The 20065-nt window shown below is 35.8% G+C and overlaps 1 protein-coding gene and 1 long non-coding RNA gene across 2 annotated transcripts in view; one reads left to right on the top strand and one right to left on the bottom strand.

The window, feature by feature from the left end:
• Window positions 1–20065, bottom strand: part of LOC138708862 (tRNA (34-2'-O)-methyltransferase regulator WDR6) — a 45512-nt gene that overhangs the window by 3009 nt on the left and 22438 nt on the right. Inside the window, exons 8-15 of the mRNA XM_069839120.1 lie at window positions 18577–18720; window positions 16463–16617; window positions 14093–14320; window positions 10693–10875; window positions 8120–8384; window positions 4654–4852; window positions 1903–2303; window positions 288–453 (exon numbers count right to left, since the gene is read on the bottom strand). Coding sequence (XP_069695221.1) covers window positions 288–453; window positions 1903–2303; window positions 4654–4852; window positions 8120–8384; window positions 10693–10875; window positions 14093–14320; window positions 16463–16617; window positions 18577–18720 — 1741 coding nt within the window. The remainder of the gene's footprint in view (window positions 1–287; window positions 454–1902; window positions 2304–4653; window positions 4853–8119; window positions 8385–10692; window positions 10876–14092; window positions 14321–16462; window positions 16618–18576; window positions 18721–20065) is intronic.
• The window catches only part of LOC138708869 (uncharacterized), a 75300-nt gene that overhangs the window by 50951 nt on the left and 4284 nt on the right, over window positions 1–20065 (top strand). Inside the window, exons 2-3 of the long non-coding RNA XR_011334777.1 lie at window positions 8140–8411; window positions 10763–10925. This is a non-coding gene — a long non-coding RNA (uncharacterized lncRNA). The remainder of the gene's footprint in view (window positions 1–8139; window positions 8412–10762; window positions 10926–20065) is intronic.

The raw sequence follows: 20065 nt of genomic DNA, 5'->3' as shown, positions 1-20065 counted from the left end.
ACAGTCTCTAGCATGGAATCCTTTCATATAACGTACACCCAGGATAAGAGACAATTATGGAATGGTGGAGATATGGTAGAATAAACTGAAGTGCAGTTTGAAAACCTACTGTAATACCATCTTTGTCCACCACTCCACCACAGGTTTCCATGTAGACTTCATTTCCTGAAATTTCAGGATGATAATGAATTACAGCAAAATGATGAAACAATGGCTGAAGAAATTGAAACTAGAGTCTCAAATGAAATGCACTAATCATTGAGCTGACATTCCACCTCATTTCATACCTGGATTTCCACGTGAGGAGTCCCTGAATATCGGGCACAATACTGCAATACTCAGCCCCAGTGTATGCAGACAAACTGCTGTCTTCGAGATGACATGACCATTTCCATACTTTGATGCGTTGGTCTATTGACGTGCTCACCAGCATATTGTCGACAAGTCTCAAACCTGTAAAATCAGTCACAGCATTCAGTAGATAGTTTTTGACGCTATAAAGCTGTCCTAAATTGAAGGTGGCTGTGTTATGTAGGCACAGGAATATCAGAGATACAGGTATATGTTAAATCATAAAAGACTCTCTGAAAGGTTTGTCTTTACAAATTCTGTACTTCATAACAATGCTAAGTTTGCAAGGAATATACAGTAGTATATAGTATATTTTCCATAATATCATAAGACATTTTATCATATATTACTTATAGGGTGGAAGGGAACCTATTATATTAATTCACAGAGATAAAAATCAGAGATTTTTTTTTTTTTTTGAGGAAGGTATTCATTTCGTATATCTGCACAGTTATATTAGTTTCACCCTGTATAAAAAAAACACTCTCTCTCTATCTCTATCTCTATCTCTATCTCTATCTCTATCTCTCCTGGAGATGCTACTTTATTTGTTATGGCAATTTTCATGGATATTGTCATTGACATTCTGATACAGGACATTTATTTTCATTTACAAGTTTGCATCTTGTCATTGGAAGTAACAGATTCTCCACACTACCAAACTAGCAGTCAAAAGAAATTGTAAATTTATCGTAAGCAGAATATCTGTAATTAAGAAAATGTACTTTGAAATGATTTGAAAATTGAGATAGAGTTCATATTCAGCTTTTGTCATGTAGTCTGTTGTCAAAAAATATTAAAGTTAGAATTTATAAAACAGTTATATTACCGGTTGTTCTATATGGTTGTGAAACTTGGACTCTCACTTTGAGAGAGGAACAGAGATTAAGGGTGTTTGAGAATAAAGTTCTTAGGAAAATATGTGGGGCTAAGAGGGATGAAGTTACAGGAGAATGGAGAAAGTTACACAACACAGAACTGCACGCATTGTATTCTTCACCTGACATAATTAGGAACATTAAATCCAGACGTTTGAGATGGGCAGGGCATGTAGCACGTATGGGCAAATCCAGAAATGCATATAGGGTGTTAGTTGGGAGACCGGATGAAAAGAGACCTTTGGGGAGGCCGAGACGTAGATGGGAGGATAATATTAAAATGGATTTGAGGGAGGTGGGATATGATGATAGAGAGTGGATTAATCTTGCTCAGGGTAGGGACCAATGGCGGGCTTATGTGATGGCGGCAATGAACCTGCGAGTTCCTTAAAAGCCAGTAAGTTCATACATATATTGGGTAGGTACATTATGTTTTGCTAGCTAGGGATCTTTCACATGCAGTAAATCTATTACATGGAGCAAACAGTTTTACTTGCTCATCAATTCATCATCAAATGGAAGCTGAACTTCAGATTTTTCCACCTAAAAATCCATTGCACTTTCTCAATGCATCGATGTAAAGACCATTAGACTACAAAGAACAACCGCATATTAATTGTAATAGTATGATAAGCTATTTTAGCAGTCTTCGCATTAATCAGAGGTAACTCACCAGTAATTTGAGATAGATGTGCAAGATCATTTCGCCACTGCATGATAAGCTGTGCTCTGAAAGTGTCCTTTTGCACAATCTGAAAAACACTCAGCACTAAGGCACTGTCGTCACCTCCCGTTGCAAGTAGGAATACGTCACTACGAAGCATGCGCCAGTCGTAGCTGTTTATCCCTGACTGATGCACTTTGAAACATGAGAAGGGCTGCAGGTCATCACACACTTCTTCAACGCACTTTCTCAAGTCCCAAAAAGCAACTCTTCCATTAGTGGCCATTGTGAGAAAAAGCAGACCTTGGCACTCAGTCTCAATGTGAGACACCTTCAAGATGCAGCGCTTATGGAAAAAGGAAGTCCCAGCCAGTCTAAACTCATTGAGAGATGCACAAAACACGAACAGCCTGTGAAAATTAATGGTGTTAATGCCCAGACATTCCACATTGCACTTGCTCTAGATTCAAATAATAATAAGGGGATGATGGAAATATATTCTGAAGATTTCACTAAATAGGATCTACTGAAGATTGTGATGGACTTACTGACAGGAATTGGTACCTTGGAAAACATGGAACTTTCAAGTGTGAATCTTACCTATTTATTAAACTCTTATGATGGAAGTTTGAGTGTGAATCTTAGTCATTTATTAACCTCTTATGATGGAAGTTCTAAGCTATTTATTGAACCTCTTATAATGGAAGTTCCAAGTGTGAATCTTAGCTATTTATTAAACTCTTATGACGTAAGTTCCTTAGCTATTTATTGAATCTCATATGATGGAAGTTCAAGTGTGAATCTTAGCTATTTATAAAACTCTTATGACGGAAGTTCAAAGTGTGAATCTTAGCTATTTATAAAACTCTTATGACGGAAGTTCAAAGTGTGAATCTTAGCTATTTATTAAACTCTTATGACGTAAGTTCCTTAGCTATTTATTGAATCTCATATGATGGAAGTTCAAGTGTGAATCTTAGCTATTTATTAAACTCTTATGATGGAAGTTCCAAGTGTGAATCTAGCTATTTATTAAACTCTTATGATGGAAGTTCCAAGTGTGAATCTTGACTATTTATTAAACTCTTATGATGGAAGTTCCAAGTGTGAATCTTAGCTGTTTATTAAACTCTTATGACGGAAGTTCCTTAGCTATTTATTGAACCTCATATGATGGAAGTTCAAGTGTGAATCTTAGCCATTTATTAAACTCTTATGATGGAAGTTCCAAGTGTGAATCTTGACTATTTATTAAACTCTTATGATGGAAGTTCCAAGTGTGAATCTTAGCTGTTTATTAAACTCTTATGACGGAAGTTCCTTAGCTATTTATTGAACCTCATATGATGGAAGTTCAAGTGTGAATCTTAGCTATTTATTAAACTCTTATGATGGAAGTTCCAAGTGTGAATCTAGCTATTTATTGAACCTCATATGATGGAAATTCAAGTGTGAACCTAAGCTATTTATTAAACTCTTATGACGGAAGTTCCAAGTGTGAATCTTAGCTATTTATTGAACCTCATATGATGAAACTTCAAAGTGTGAATCTTGGCTATTTATTAAACTCTTATGATAGAAGTTATAAATGTAAATCTTAGCTATTTATTAAAGCTCATGTGATATCAATGTTTGGTACCATAAATCTGGGACAGAGATTATCACTGAAAGGAATATTTTAAGATTCTAAAAATGACCTACAAGAGATAGACTTTGGACTATTTTTCAACTGGAATTAATTCTCAGAAATTACTCTGTCCAGAACAATGTTCCATGATCTTATAATTAATAACTGTTCTCATACATAACAAGCAAAATGTCTTATGGCATTTCAGAACTACACACATTATTATAGTCATAAGAAACAAAGGCCCAGATGATGGAGCTTGTATTTCCGCATTGTTGGAGATGTAAATCAGTATTCGAAATGATAAAAATGTAAAGGGAGAGGAAATTTCTCGTTGACATAATATTATTTTTTTAAGTATTTATATAAATTATAACTTATTAGTTTTTAAATTTTATTATTAATAAGTTACATGTTGTTGTTGTTGTTATTAACATCTATTTTATTTAATTGCTGTAGTACCACTGGTATTTTGAATTTCTGGTATAATATTAACTCTTTCTATCCTATATTATGACTTCATTAGATAATTCACAAATCAATTACAAAACAGTATTACGAAAACACAACAACAAAAATGTTTATGAAAACAATAAACGCGTAGTATTTCTAGCATCTTTCTGGAAAAAAAAAAGACAGTCTAAAATGTTTCAATATACTTGAATTCGTGCATAAGTTCGAAGCGTTTTTTGTACTTTCATTCATCTGTTGCCCATGTGTTCATAGCAACCAAGTATTTATTTGCGCTACGAACTTAAGCAACAATCCAATACGTATTTCGATTTTTAAATGCCAACAACATTCTTTAGGGTCATTCTTGACTTTATCTTTCGCTTTTATAAATGAAGAAATTAAGAATGACAATTTAGATAACATACTTGAGCAGCTCTCATTTTTTCAAAAAAAGCTTAGAAATCCTAGACACACATATGAAGCCAGCTGTAGCTCAGTCAACTGACGGTTGATCCAGAAAACTCGATTCCTAGCAAGTTCTGTGAGATTTATGATTAGCATAGCGACTGTAGGACAGGTTTTCGTCAAGTAATATGATTTCTAAAATATTATAACCAATTAAATTTTAGTTGAGACTAGTTGTTGAGGCCGATCATAGTGAGTTTGAAACAGTTCTTCACCTGAGAAAACCGTCGGAGCATCCTGCAGCCAGCAGCACTGTCTCTGAGCTCTGATCCACGACTGCTGCACAGAGGTCCATGTATCGTGTCTCAGGGTCAGTTGGCCGCTCCTGTGACTGCCAGGGTTTCTTATTACCCTTGGTAGAACCTCTTATCATGTGGGACTGCAGCTCCTGGCACGTTATGTGATGTGTCTTTCCTGCATGCATTTCAGGCAGAAATTATTTTACATTTATCTGAACAAAATATACAATAAATAATGTTAAAATATTCAATCGTATGATTTATCAATTTAATATTAACATTTGTTAATACATGTTAAATATGTTGTTTTCTAATGCCAGGCGTTTGACAATAAAGTCATTTGACCTCTTGCACTCCAATATTTTTCAAAGATATTATCATGGTCTTAGGAGAAAATCCACAAATGATTAGGGAAAACGCGGAAATTCTACTTGAAACAAGTAAAGAGATAGGGTTGGAAGTAAATCCCGAAAAGAATAAGTATATGATTATGTCTCGTGATCAGAATATTGTACGAAATGGAACTATAAAAGTTGGAGATTTATCCTTCGAAGAGGTGGAAAAATTCAAATATCTTGGAGCAACAGTAACAAATATAAATGACACTCAGGAGGAAATTAAACGCAGAATAAATATGGGAAATGCCTGTTATTATTCAGTTGAGAAGCTTTTGTCATCTAGTCTGCTGTCAAAAAATCTGAAAGTTAGAATTTATGAAACTTGGACTCTCACTTTGAGAGAGGAACAGAGTTTGAGGGTTTTTGAGAATAAGGTTCGTAGGAAAATATTTGGGGCTAAGAGGGATAAAGTTACAGGAAAATGGAGAAAGTCACACAACGCAGAACTGCACGCATTGTATTCTTCACCTAACATAATTAGGAACATTAAATCCAGACGTTTGAGATGGGCAGGGCATGTAGCACGTATGGGCGAATCCAGAAATGCATATAGAGTGTTAGTTGGGAGGCCAGAGGGGAAAAGACCTTTGGGGAGGCCGAGACGTAGATGGGAAGGTAATATTAAAATGGATTTGAGGGAGGTGGGATAAGATGGTAGAGACTGGATTAATCTTGCTCAGGATAGGGACCAATGGCGGGCTTATGTGAGGGTGGCAATGAACCTCCGGGTTCCTTAAAAGCCAGTAAGTAAGTAAGTAAGTAAGTAAGTAAGTAAGTAAGTAAGTAAGTAAGTAAGTAATTATCATAGTCAGCCAATGAAGCACAGATTTTGAGGTGTTCCGAATCCATTGCTTGGTTTGAGTTGCACAATGGGCAGTTAGGGGACTGATATATTCCAATTCTATGCAGGTGTTTGGCCAAACAGTCATGGCCTGTTGCCAATCTAAATGCAGCTACAGACGATTTTCGTGGTAAATCGGGAATTAACTGTGGATTATGTTGCAGAGAGTTACATTTTTTCTCTTGAGATTGTGTTATTAAATTTTGTTTGTTGAAGTCTAAGTATGTAGATTTAATAAATCTTTTCACAGAGTAATACGTAGATTTAGTAACAGGTCTGTAAGTAGCAGTGCTGCGCTTCTTTGCTAAAGCATCCGCATTCTCGTTTCCCAGGATTCCAAAATGGGATGGTATCCATTGGAATACAATTATTTTATTGAGTGATATTAATTGAGAGAGCATTTTAATTATTTCTGCTGTTTGAGATGAAGGTGTGTGTTTAGAGACTATTGATAGAATAGCTGACAATATAACTGCATTCTTAAATTTATTGATGTGGCATAGAAGATTCCTGAGACTTTCACTTATTGCAATGATTTCTCCATCAAAACTTGTTGTTCCATATCCAAGTGATCTATAAAGTGAAAAGAGACAGCACGTAACACCTGCACCAGCACCTTGTTCTCTGGAGATCAAGGATCCATCAGTGTGTAAATGAAGCCAGTTTTGTGGAGGGTACCTAATATTAATTGTCTCTAAAGACAATTGTTTCACTATTTCAGTGTTTACTTCTGATTTCAGTATTTCTTCTGTTAAATTTAGATTATACTCTATATTTAATAGCGTTAAAAGGTGGTTTAATTTGTAAGTTTTCTTTTAAATTCGGGATATTGATTTTCTGTTTTAATTCTTGAACCATGGATATGAAACTTTTTTGAGTTTTTAATCTACAGAGAGGACTGTATGAATGCCAATTGTTTCCTGGTAATCTGATAAGACATGTTAAATATAAATAATGTATAAACGTTTTCGCCTTTTACGGCATCTTCAGATACAATTTGCTTCTACGATATCTAAATTACATAGTAGAATTTTTGTTTTCTAAATTTAAAAAAAATACAAGAGAATTTCAACGACAAAAATATTGTGTGTCCATCCCTAGTCATGTTGTGCGTTATGCCTAAAACAATTTATGAACGACTTGAGTCGAACACTCTGTACAGTACAGAGTAACAAATACATGTAGATTTATAAAATACATAGTATTACCAGATAAATGAAAGGGATAAATCGTGAAACAGCGAACGCCAGTAGGGGAAGTTATCCCCACCCTCACTGCTCGGCACCTTGCTCGCCTGCTCTCTCTCTCTCTCTCTCTACTATCTGTCCCGCTTCGGTAGATCACTGCCTACCGTCTCGCACGTATTTCATAACAGTACTAATACACAATACAATCAAATTAGGCCGCATTAGACAACAGCCCAGTATCTTATCATATCCGCCTTCAAATTCTCCTTGCACAATTTGAGGAAGAAGTACACTTCTTCGGTACGGCTCATCACAGCACGTGGTTCCGTCTGTACACGAAGCTGGACACGGACACAATGAAGCTCTACCAGCACGCGTTAACACTTATGCCACCCCCGCAGTCAACCCCTACCAAGCTAAATTCACAAGCCTGCCACTTTCTACCCACGCTATTCGGTCATTGTCCTCCGCGCCTTTCCATCATTGCCCCCTTGAACATAAATAGATTCATTTTCCCCTTCTACCATCAACTAACCTCGGTAGCCGAGAGGTCTAAAGCGTGACCAAAGAGAATACGTGGGTTTCGTTAGGAAGATACTCGGATCGAATACTAGCCCCTGAGAAGTCATAAGAAAAAAAAAAGAGAGAGACAGGAAGCATGGAACAGAGAAGGAGAGGCTGGAGAGAGAGAGAGGACGAAGTTCCTCTTTTGCTTCGTAGATACCGCATTCACTCTTTTTGTTCCACTTTCCTCCACTAGATGTCACCCCCACCCTAAACCCCTATTTCCACTCTTTCCCGCTAGTGTGTGTGGTGAGCTTGTAGGGGAAGAGTGGAAAGGGGACGTGGGCGGAGCTTAGCGTTCGCTGTTTTACGATTTGCCCATTGAAAGCAAAATACAGATTTGTAGTAAATCATCGAATATTTTCAATAAAAAAATTTGATTAAAAATAAGACAGTGTTTCAAACTCAAACCAATGTATGTGGAAAGCTGATGTTTTAATGTGACAACATACCATCTTTGACCTGCACACAGAGTTTCCAGACCTTCAGCTGCGCCCTTCCCCCAGCAGAGAACATGAGCACATAGTCGGGTAGTGTGCAGCATGACACCACTCGAACACTGGAGATGTGACTCTGATGCACAGTGTGGGACTGCATGACGTTGGAGTGGCTCAGTGTTGTCACACGGACGGTTGTGTCCTCACTTGCTGACACAAGCACATGGTGGCTGCCCGGCACATAGCACATGCAATTGATCAGCTTCGAATGGAAACCTCTCTGCAATGAAAAGCAGGCAAAACACAGGTAAGATAATCAGAGCCATTTATAAAGGATGATTCACTCAGGATTAAATTCACAACATACAAGATGGAAGTGAAATAACCTTGCAGATTGAAAGGGACGATAGGGTACACATAAATGAATAGAAAACTTATATTACGTTTTGTGATTAAATGCACGGTTAATTGATATGATATGATATATATTTCTCAAAATCTTCGGTCCTGCTGGCCCTTCACATTTCTGTATTCGGGCCAGCATTCCCTTACTTGCACTATTTACAACTTTAAACAAGATGTATTTTGACATTTGAAGCCTGTTCTTGCTATGTCTTTCATGTCCCTTCATTTTCACTTGACCGTCCTTTTACTTTATCCACTACTATTCTACTTCCCTTCTCTTATTCTCAGTTCCCTTAAAAATCATTCCTACCTTCATAACTAACTAAATACTTTAAATAACAATACATGTAACTTATTTAATATACAAGACCTAACCCTTGTTGACTATTTCACTAAAAACTTGAACTATTATTATATTCACTGTTTAAACTCTTCTCACACAACACATTAGCGCTCGTATCCTAGCAACATTGCTTTCACTTTATTTATAACAATATTTAACACTGAAAAAAGTACAAGAGTTCACTTCCATTTATCCATTACCTAACTGAACCTACTATTATTTCATCCCACTGATGCACCATTTCCTCAGATTATAGAAAGTTTTTCTCCACTATTGCCCCCTCTTTTCACACTCCTGGCACGCTTTACACAGTCAATACTTCCCTTTCTATTCCCCGCACTTATTTGGCTTCCTCGTTCACCAGTCTCTTCTTTTGTCGGTTCAGCATTCCTCTCTCGCCCCTTCTGCGCACGGTTAATTAGAAAATTAAGTTTGAAGTTTCAGCAGTCTGACAACATCACCACTAACACACTCTACTTATGATACAGATATAAGAGGTCAATGAACTCAGTAACTCAGTTTGACTCGCTAGACGAGCTGTTCTCTGGCGCTGTGTTGCAACCAACTCGCAGTGTGCAGTTGCTTGAATTTAGAGGTTTTTAAAATTAAATTTACACGAAAACCGTCCACAATATTGTGACAGCCGGGTGTCGATCGTACGTCCCACAGAGGGCGGGAGCGCGAGAGACGGGCGACGCGGCAGGGGAGGTTGCACACGCATCTGGTGCATGCCGAGATGGGAAGAAAGCACTGCGGCGCCAGGCGAAAGGGAACGCAGGTGCTTCGCTGTGCGAGGTGAAGGGGGGAACGAAACCTCCCGAACAGACGTGCGGAAACAGAAGCCGCGAGTAACAGGTGGAAGACACCAGAAACAGAAACTTCCAGAATCGTACTTTCTGGAAACTATGGTTTAGTAATAAATACAGGACGCGAGGAGAAGAGAGTTCAGTTTTTGGACAGCAAGCCAGTCAGTCTTGTATAGCAGTGAAGCCTGAGTTCGACTTGAGTGTGTGTCTGCAACTGTGCGAGCGTCCAGGAGAGTGTGGCGTATCTGGAGTCTGTGGTTCGACGTGCAGTGGACCGCAGTTGGGGGACCTGAGTTCGAAGTTCAGTGTACTGTCTCTGAAAGTCTTGGGTTCGATATACTGTGAACTTGAGTGAATGAGCTAGAATAACTAGCCAAGGCAAACGAACTGAGAACTGACAGTTTTGTTTTGTAAATAGTGCTTTGTGAACATTAGTTGAGATTAGCAGTACATTGTTGTTTTCAATAATCCAAGTGAATTGTCATTGTCGTCTGTGGAGTGCAATAACGAATACTGTGTTGCTGTGTGGAGTGGAAATCCCATTGTTGACGGGAGTGTTTAAATTAAATTATAGAAAGTGATTATTGTTGTGACAATAAAAGTTACATTATTGTTTTAATTAAAAGTTACACTATTGAAATACGCCAGAGGGATAAATTATTATTTATTAATTTTCCTATCGAGATGGACAAAAATCACGATTCTACTTGCAATAGTTACCGAATAAGAGGTTGTTAAACATTTGAAAAAAACTTTTTTTTTTGAAAAACTATTAACTTTCCACCAATATGATATGATAGTTTTTTGTTACATACATTAGCTATTCACTATGAAAATCTGCGAGGCTATTTCATTTTCACGCTGTATATTGAGATTTTATCGCTGGATAATGTATTTTGCATTACCGGTATAGATGTTCCTATCAGAAATGGAATTCAACACCATCACTAGCAGCCCTTAGTGGCCATACTTATAAATGTTGATAACTAAGCATTTTAATGGGCTTATATCTACCAGTTCATCACAACACTCACCAGAATGACTGGCTTCACCAGGTGATCCAACATAAAAGTGACATGATGCACCTTCTTGTCTTTCAAATAGATGAAGGTGAAAGATGTTCCCTTTAGACTGCTGTCCCAGGAACGATGCCCACCTCCACAAGGAATTGTCATCAATGTACGCCTTTCTGCATGACTCCAGATCCAGAAGTTGACCTGATATATTATACAGTATCAGCATGTGAAAAGTCTGAGTTTCAATCCAGGTAAATACCTAACTGTTAACTTTCAAACAAGTTACGATATTTTCCTTCTCATTTGATTAACACCAATACCCCCTTTTCTATTCGTTAGTGTGTAATTGTACATATAATTTATATTACCGATATTTCTAAAATTAAAGTTCTAAATTCACATTTAATTTGACTCGTCTATTTACTGTCATCAGTTATTATTCTTGTATGTGTAATATTATTCTGTGTTTTTCGCAACCCAGGATGCCTGGAAAGACGATTTTTTTCTAATAAATTATATATGAGTGAAATGCTATTTATTGGTCGTTTTTCTTCTTAGGACTTGTGATGCTATTTTTTGCTTAGAGGACTTAGAGGTAAACTTCTAAACTTTTAAATGGAAAAGACTAATGCGAAACTTCAGTTATAACATAACATCAGTCAGAAAAAATATGATATACATACAGAGTATGGTGGAGGAATATATCTTGAAATTAAAGTTGTTGTTGTTTTCTAATGCCAGGCGTTTGACAATAAAGTCATTTGACTTCTTGCACTCCAATATTTTTCAAAGATATTATCATGGCCAGCCACTGAAGCACAGATTTTGAGGTGTTCCGAATCCATTTCTTGGTTTGAGTTGCACAATGGGCAGTTAGGGGACTGATATATTCCAATTCTATGCAGGTGTTTGGCCAAAAAATCATGGCCTGTTGCCAATCTAAATGCAGCTGTAGACGATTTTCGTGGTAAATCGGGAATTAACTGTGGATTATGATGCAGAGAGTTCCATTTTTTCCCTTGAGATTGTGTTATCAAATTTTGTTTGTTGAAGTCTAATATGTAGATTTAATAAATCTTTTCACAGAGTAATACGTAGATTTAGTAACAGGTCTGTAAGTAGCAGTGCTGCCCTTCTTTCCTAAAGCATCCGCATTCTCGTTTCCCAGGATTCCACAATGGGATGGTATCCATTGGAATTTATTCTTTTATTGAGTGATATTAATTGAGAGAGCATTTTAGTTATTTCTGCTGTTTGAGATGAAGGTGTGTGTTTAGAGACTATTGATAGAATAGCTGCTTTGGAGTCTGACAATATAACTGCATTCTTAAATTTATTGATGTGGCATAGAAGATTCCTGAGACTTTCACTTATTGCAGTGATTTCTCCATCAAAATTTGTTGTTCCATATCCAAGAGATCTATAAAGTGAGAAGAGACAGCATGTAACACCTGCATCGGCACCTTGTTCTCTGGAGATCAAGGATCCGTCGGTGTATAAATGAAGCAGTTAAAGTAACTCCGTGAAATTTTGCTATTAGGTGAATTCATTACTACACATTTAAAGAACGTTGTGTAATTTGTATACCAAAATTAGATTAGATCTTCATTAGCTGATAGAATTACAAGCATTCGTGGCATTGTCAGTACGTAACATACAATATAATACAATTAAGCTTCGCATGTAAAACTACAGTTCCTTTAATTATACATCGAAAGTAAAACACGGTATGGATTATATAAGGTAGTATATATTATAGTACAACTTAATATTAAATGATATGAAAAAAAATCTTCAGTCTCCACTGTTCCATCTAGTCTCTCTGTTTCATTTTTCCTGTCTTGACTTCAACTCTGACTTATCTGGAACATAAAATGATCGAGGACAGTATAAAGGAGAGAACGTTAATTATCAATATTTTAAATGTAGATATTCATTTATGCAAAATGGCATATGTGTTAATAAAATGTTCTTTACCTCTTTTTTAATTTTTTCCAAACACCTGCATAGAATTGGAATATATCAGTCCCCTAACTGCCCATTGTGCAACTCAAACCAAGAAATGGAACACCTCAAAATCTGTGCTTCAGTGGCTGACCATGATAATATCTTTGAAAAATATTAGAGTGTAAGAGGTCAAATGACTTTGTCAAATGCCTGGCATTAGACGACAACAACAACATTTTTCCATTTTAAGTTCTTTCATATTTTGTAGAAGTTTATTGTAAAAATTGCTGCCTCTATGTGATATGCTGTTCAGACTTCAGATAAACTTGTGGTAATTCAAATGTGCCTATGTTTTGGGATGTTCCATGTTATACCCACGATTGGTTGAATGCTTTTGAAAATAATTTCATTTATTGTAAATGTCATCTGTCATTTTTCACACATTCTTACATTTTGTTTTAAAGTTTCGCATTGTCTGCTTCACCCTGTCTTCCTTCAGTACCTACTGATTCAATTCCCTAGAAGATAGCAAATTTCGTCAGGTTAATCAACTAAAAATGTTATTCTATACGGAACACACTAGCTTCGAGGTAGCCATAAGGAGTAACCACAGACAGAGAGATCAGGTGAACATGCGACCAGAGAATTTTACTGTATTATGAAATAATTTTATCAGAAAAATAGTACATTATGCAACGAGCCTATAATGGCAGTAATTAAGACGCGAGTATGTTTGTTTATGAAATGAGCGCAAGCGAGTTTCATAATTTTCACACGAGCGTCTTAATTACCATTATAGGCAAGTTTCATACGACTTTTTATGCTCGACCATATTTCTAACTTGAAATTATTCATAAGTTTTCATGTTATGGTTATGTAAGTGACGAATGGAACTGACTGAATTGTGTGATGTGCGCAGACGCGAAAGTATTGATTTTTTCCGAGGCACGAATATCATTGACCTTGATATAACCTAGAGAACATTAGTCTTGATATAACCTGGAAATTGATTTAGAATTGAAAAACCAGATGACGAATTGAATTTATTTGAATATTATTTACAATTAACGCTAATTATTATAGTAACAGAACATAACCTTCTGCGACAGTATTGGATTTCCAGCTTCCGTGACTTTTCGCTAATTGTCTTTCGATTGCATATCCGAGAATAATCGATACTGGCGGATTTATAACGGTATAAAGGTGATTAGTCATTGGCTGAACAACTGAATTATAATGAATAGGTGTACTTTAATGAGGTGCATTAAAGGGCTACTACCAGGTGTATAATTACTACATTTCGGCATGGTCGAGCATAAAAAAACATAAAATATGATCTTAGTTCATTATGAGACGTTGGAATGCTACGAACAAATATAAAATCTCGTCTTACATTATTAGAGAAGTCCCTACTCTCAAACAAATAAGTTTAAAAGTCATGAATGACATGCACAGAGTGACTAATACTAACTGACTTGAAGCCGAGCACCAGAAGACCAGAAGGGGAAGGGACAGTGACTGCAGGCCAATCCATGCTCAGTTTGTCTGCACTCAGGTGCTCCAGTAGACTCTCCTCTTCTGATAGCAGGAACTGGCGCAAAGTCCCATCACGCCCTGTTGAGAGCAGACGGTTTTCATGCCACACAAGGGAGCTCACCCCCATACGACCATGGATCTTACTGAAAGTCTGCAAGGGACTCTGCAACAGTACGGACATATTACATTTTTAAGAGAGTTTATTCTCTCAGTCCGGATTTCATATCTAAAATATGGAGAAACAAATACTGAAAGGAAAGTTTTAAGAGGCATTGAATCAATGTGCACTATTCGAGGTTTTATTATACATGTAGTTTCATTTTCTGGATATTTAACTTACTCTATAAAATAATGAAACATGCCTGCCTGGAGAGAAATAAAAAATAGGTTGCAGCCGCCAAATTACTCTGCAAGGAACGACCACTCATATAAATTCAGGGAAAGAAGACAGAGGACGGACACTGGAAAGTTTTCTTTTCTCAATCGTACTATCAGGGACTGGAATGCTTTACCTGCAGACTTACTAAAGCCTTTACCAATAACCAAAAATGTATTTAAAAATAGGCTTAAGGACTTTACTAATAGACGATAGTATATTATACACACTACTTAAAGTGTGTAACTGATATTTATTGAAGTGTTGTATCTGTGAAGAAGTGTGTTGTGTCAGTGAAGTGTGAAATGTGTTGTGAAGTGTGTTGTGTAAGTGAAGTATGTTTCTGTCAGTGAAGCTTTATAGTTTATAGTGGCAGTGCAAAGAATTTGAACCGTGAAATGTTTTTCAAGTGTTAGTGAAATCAGGATAGAATCAGTGAAATGTGTCGTAGTTCCAGTGCAGTGAGTGAGTTGTCAGCGAAATGAGTGTAGTGCTGAAAGGTACTTGTGCAGGTATGAACATATTATACTCGTGGGTTTTAGTTCGAACTTAGGGTTAAAATACAAATTAAATTTACTTTAAATGTTATTTTAAGTGATCGTGCTTCATTTAATTTAGGATGCTCCCTGTTGTTATTATTATTATTATTATTATTATTATTATTGGTAGTAGTAGTACCAGTAGTACTAATTATTATTATTCGTATTATTATTAATTTATTATTATCCATCTTGAGTCTTGCGTACACTACTTTATTACAGAAGATTGATAAATGGGCAACTTACTAGTGTTATATATTTAAGCACATGGGCTTACAGCTGTTTCGGTTGACTCCACATTACAACACACAAACACATCCTTACAACAGGCAGTGATATCAAGATGACGCTATGATCCAGTAGGCTCTGATGATGGCGTATATACCGAAACAGCTGTAAGCCCACGTGCTTAAATATATAACACTAGTATGTTGCCCATTTATCAATCTTCCATATATTATTAATTGTATTTTTTATTAATTGTGTTTATTATTGTCATTATTGAATGTAATTAGTCACCACTGCCACCCATTTGCAGTGTGAATAAATACATACATACATCATACTACAGGGGGTTGCATAAGTAGGTATACAATAATACAATAGTTTTATTAACTACAAATAATGCCCATGACCTGTCAGTATATTTTTTCATTAATAAACTTCCTCGTATTAATCGTGAAAACTTTGTGACTAATGCAACAGTACATAGCATAAATACTCGTCAAAAAATTATTTTCAAACTCCATCAGCAAGTCAAAAAGGAGTGCGTTATATGGCAGTAAAAATGCTTAATAGCCTCCCTATGGATATAAAAAATCAAACTCAAAACATAAGATTATTTAGGGCCAAATTAAAGAAGTACCTAATTTCTCATTCCTTCTATTCTGTAGATGAATTTATGACATTCAACAGTGCTGCATGAAGCATGAATATTTCTGTCTTGTATTAAGTATTGGTACTAAACCTTTGTGTTGTACTAGTAGACTATATTGTAAAACTCTTCTGTATATATTTCAATTAGACTGTGACTATAATTAAGACGTTGTAATACTATTAATATTTTTGACATGTTCCATATTGTAGCTGTGAAATGATGTACGAATATCAAGCCAGTCTGGGTGGCACAACCAGTAGAGACACGGAATATTAATTTAAATTACACTTATCGAGAAAATTTTGACATGTATGCATTATGAACTCAAAAACAATAAATTGAAAAAAAAAAAAAAACAAACAAACAAACACAAGCATTAAAACAAATTCGCTATTTGACATAATGCATTATGACCCCAAAAGCAATAAAGTGAAATAACACAAATACAAACATTAAAACAAGCTTTCTATTGAGATAAGTAAAAAATTAATTAATTTTACATGTCCATAATACCTGCAGACCAATGCCATCTACTTTGAACAAATGGATACTGCCGTTCCTGTCACCACAAACTAGAAAGTTTCCTCTAAGAGAAGCTGCTGATATCCAACGTTCCCTGCCTTTTGGTAGTTCATATGCATTCATCTTCTCCAACTGACGTGTGTGACCTGTTGTATAATATAATACAAAATAATCTGTTGCAATCAATCACACTTTTAATTTACTGTAGCCTATTTAAACGAAAATTACTTTGAAAAGTCACACTTTTGAAATATTAAAATTGCAAGATAAATTCTTAGTTCATATTCTCTGAAATGAATAGCAAGAACTCTCAATACACATACTTAGGAAGGTTCAAATTTGATAAAGATTTCATTTGTAAACATATGTATAACACAAACCTGATTATTTTTCAGAATTGTCCCCCAGTTTATTGATAAACTCCTGCTAGTAACCAGGTTATTCATTGCAAATATTTTGCCTCCTAAACTCTTCTTCGAACTTCTTTTCCAAACAGATTAATAGTCACATGAGAATAAATCAGAGCTGTGTGGAGGATGTGATAGCACTTCCCAGCCAAGTTTAGTATGAGTATGTTGTGTGATTTTTGCGCATTTCCATGGAGGAATGTGCCTTTGGACAATTTTCCATGTCTTCTGAACAGGGACGTCGCTAGGGGGGTGCGAAAGGGTGCGCAAGCACCCATAAAAAATCGGAGCACCCCTTTCCGCACCCCAAAGGGCAATTTATTAACAAAATACTAGGCATAAATTATTTTGAAGAACAAAAACAAACAAACAATTTCTTGGATGTGAAAAAACTACGTCTCACAGTGTATCGTAATGGATGTGATGAGCAATAATAATAATAATAATAATAATAATAATAATAATAATAATAATAAACAGATGTATAGTATGCACGCAAGTGCATGAAAGAACATTTTGGATTTTTTATGTACCACATTTTTACAGCTCGGACCCCATCTGCACCCCATTTTTAAATCTCGCACCCCATCCGCACCCCCCTTGCTCTGATCCTGGCGACGTCATTGCTTCTGAACATTATGGCTTTTTTCAATTCGCTTTTCAAAAGACTAATAGCATGCTGCATATCTGAGTCTTAAGGATTGTAAAATTCTAACCAGGACTCATGACCTTTTGGCTGTAGTATGTGCTGGAAATGAAAATATGATATGTGATGTGATAAGATATGTGATGTGACATGATATGTGATGTGATATGATACGCGATGTAATATGATACCGGTATGCAATATGATATGATATGACATGATATTATATGAGATGAGATGATATGATATTATATATGATATTATACATGATATGATATGATATGATATGATAATATCACATATTATGTGATCAGTGGCGAAGCATCAGAGTAGGCAGGGTAAGCTGAGCTTTTCCAAATATTTTCGAAGAAGAGACAAAATCAATTTAGAATTTAATTAATTAAAAACAGGAGCGTTTCCGTGTTTCGTTTACCTTTTACTGACATAAAGCACGGCCTAGATCACTACTTCCGAACCCAGCTTACCAAAAATGTGATCTATTATGATATATGATACGATATAATATGATATGCAAATTCCACGTTAAAATCGCTATGATCTAATGGATTAGTGAAATATGAAACAGATAAAAAATGTTGAGGCCGTTTTCTCAAGATAACCTCGTTTTCCTACAATCATCCCACTGCTCCATCACTCAATCATCATTATCAATGAAAGAAATAGCGAAATCATATTACTACTGTAGTCTACGTAGGAGCTTTATAAATTAATGGCAGATGCAATAATTAATTACTCATTCACGAAAAGTACTTGGTTGACTGGATAGATAAATAAGTCACAACAATCTTTCAGCCAATTTTCACGTAACAACTTTGTGCCTATTACCAGATTTTGACAAAACTTAATATTTAGGTTTAAAAAATGTATGAACTGAATTAAATTTTTAATGAAATTGGTATTTTTTTTTTAAACTGAAGATGGTTTATAAAAACCGAAAACGTTCATCAAGTAGAATGAAATAAAAAATATCACACTATTATATAAGATAAGTTTATGACGAACTTTAGGAAAACATTGATAAATTAACTTACACAGCTTCCACATCTCCAATAGTCCATTGTGACCACAAGTTAAAAGAATTTCTGAAGTCAGCCAATGGACAGAGAATACCCTTCCTAGTACTGCCTTTTCTTCGACTGTCATAATTAAACCTGGTCCTTGTGTAGATGACTCCTCTTGCATGAAGAAAAAAAAAAAAGAAGAAAACAGTAAGTTATTCAAGTAATTGAATGATAGGGCTCCTCAGTAAATATGACCTCCACCAATAATTAAAATTCTCATTGTTGGACAGCCATTCAACTTAAATACTGTATCTATTATAACTCATTGCTAGGAGTGATTGAAAACCAAACACACATAGAATGCCAATGCTTGTATCTCTTCAATGACCTTTCTTACCTGAACAGTAGTATAGTATAATATAGTATTTATTAGCTGTCGTTATCATCATCATATCCCTCACGTATTAGACCCTACAGGATCTGTTACGGTCTCATGCCAGCGCTTTCGTGGTCTTCCCAATTTCCTCTTTCCTCTTGGTACATAAGTAAGAATCTGTTTAGGCCATCTAGCGTGATCCATCCTTTCGACATGTTTTTTCCACTGAAGTCGATATTGTTGAACAAAATTAACTATAGGATCCATTTTTAGTTCTTGCAATATGTCCACATTTTTACGGTGTTCCAGCAAAGAGCATCCCGCTGTTCGTCTCATGAACCTCATTTCAGCTGTTGTCAGCCTTTGCTCATCAGCTTTTCTGATTGTCCATGCCTCGCTACCGTAAGTGAGGACCGGTCGAGCTAGTGTTTTATATACCTTTAGCCTTATATGTTTCTGAACATGGGAGGATTTGAAGACGGTGTTAATTATGCCAGTGATTTTTATAAATTTAGATATTTTGTTTGATATATCTTCATCAGTGATGTAAGAGAGGTTATAACCTAAATAGTTAAATGAATTAACACGTTCAATTAAAGTATTATTTATCATGATCTTACTTGGAATTGGGTTCTCTCCCGAAAATGCCATGAATTTTGTTTTCTCAGGATTATTTGCAAATTATAAATGGCTCTTTGTAAAGCATCCTCTGTTTTAGCGATAATAACCTGATCATCGGCAAATATTAGTGTATCAAGATTAATTTGAATTCCAGCATGATGACTTTGCCTCCAAATGTATAAAATATGGTTCATATATATAATAAACAACAGAAGGGAAAGACCACATCCTTGTCTAACACCTTGGTTTATGGAAGTCCAGCTAGTAGTTCCGTGTTCAGTTCTTATGGCAATTTCATTTTGTTGATATAAATTATAAATGGAGAGAATGAATGATTTGGTTTGGCACATTATCATAGCGTAAAATCTCTAAAAGTTTATTTCTATCAACTCTATCAAAAGCTTTTATGAAATCAATAAAAGCTAAGTGGGTTGGAATATTAAATTCTCTGTGCTTTTCAATTAAAATCTTCATGGTGAAATAGCTGTCACAACATGATCTTCCTTTTCGGAATCCATTCTG

Source organism: Periplaneta americana, chromosome 11 (genome assembly GCF_040183065.1).
Source record: "Periplaneta americana isolate PAMFEO1 chromosome 11, P.americana_PAMFEO1_priV1, whole genome shotgun sequence".
In the NCBI taxonomy this organism is placed as follows: domain Eukaryota; kingdom Metazoa; phylum Arthropoda; class Insecta; order Blattodea; family Blattidae; genus Periplaneta; species Periplaneta americana.
The sequence above is the reverse complement of the archived record's forward strand: the minus strand, read 5'-3'. Positions and strand labels throughout refer to the sequence as shown.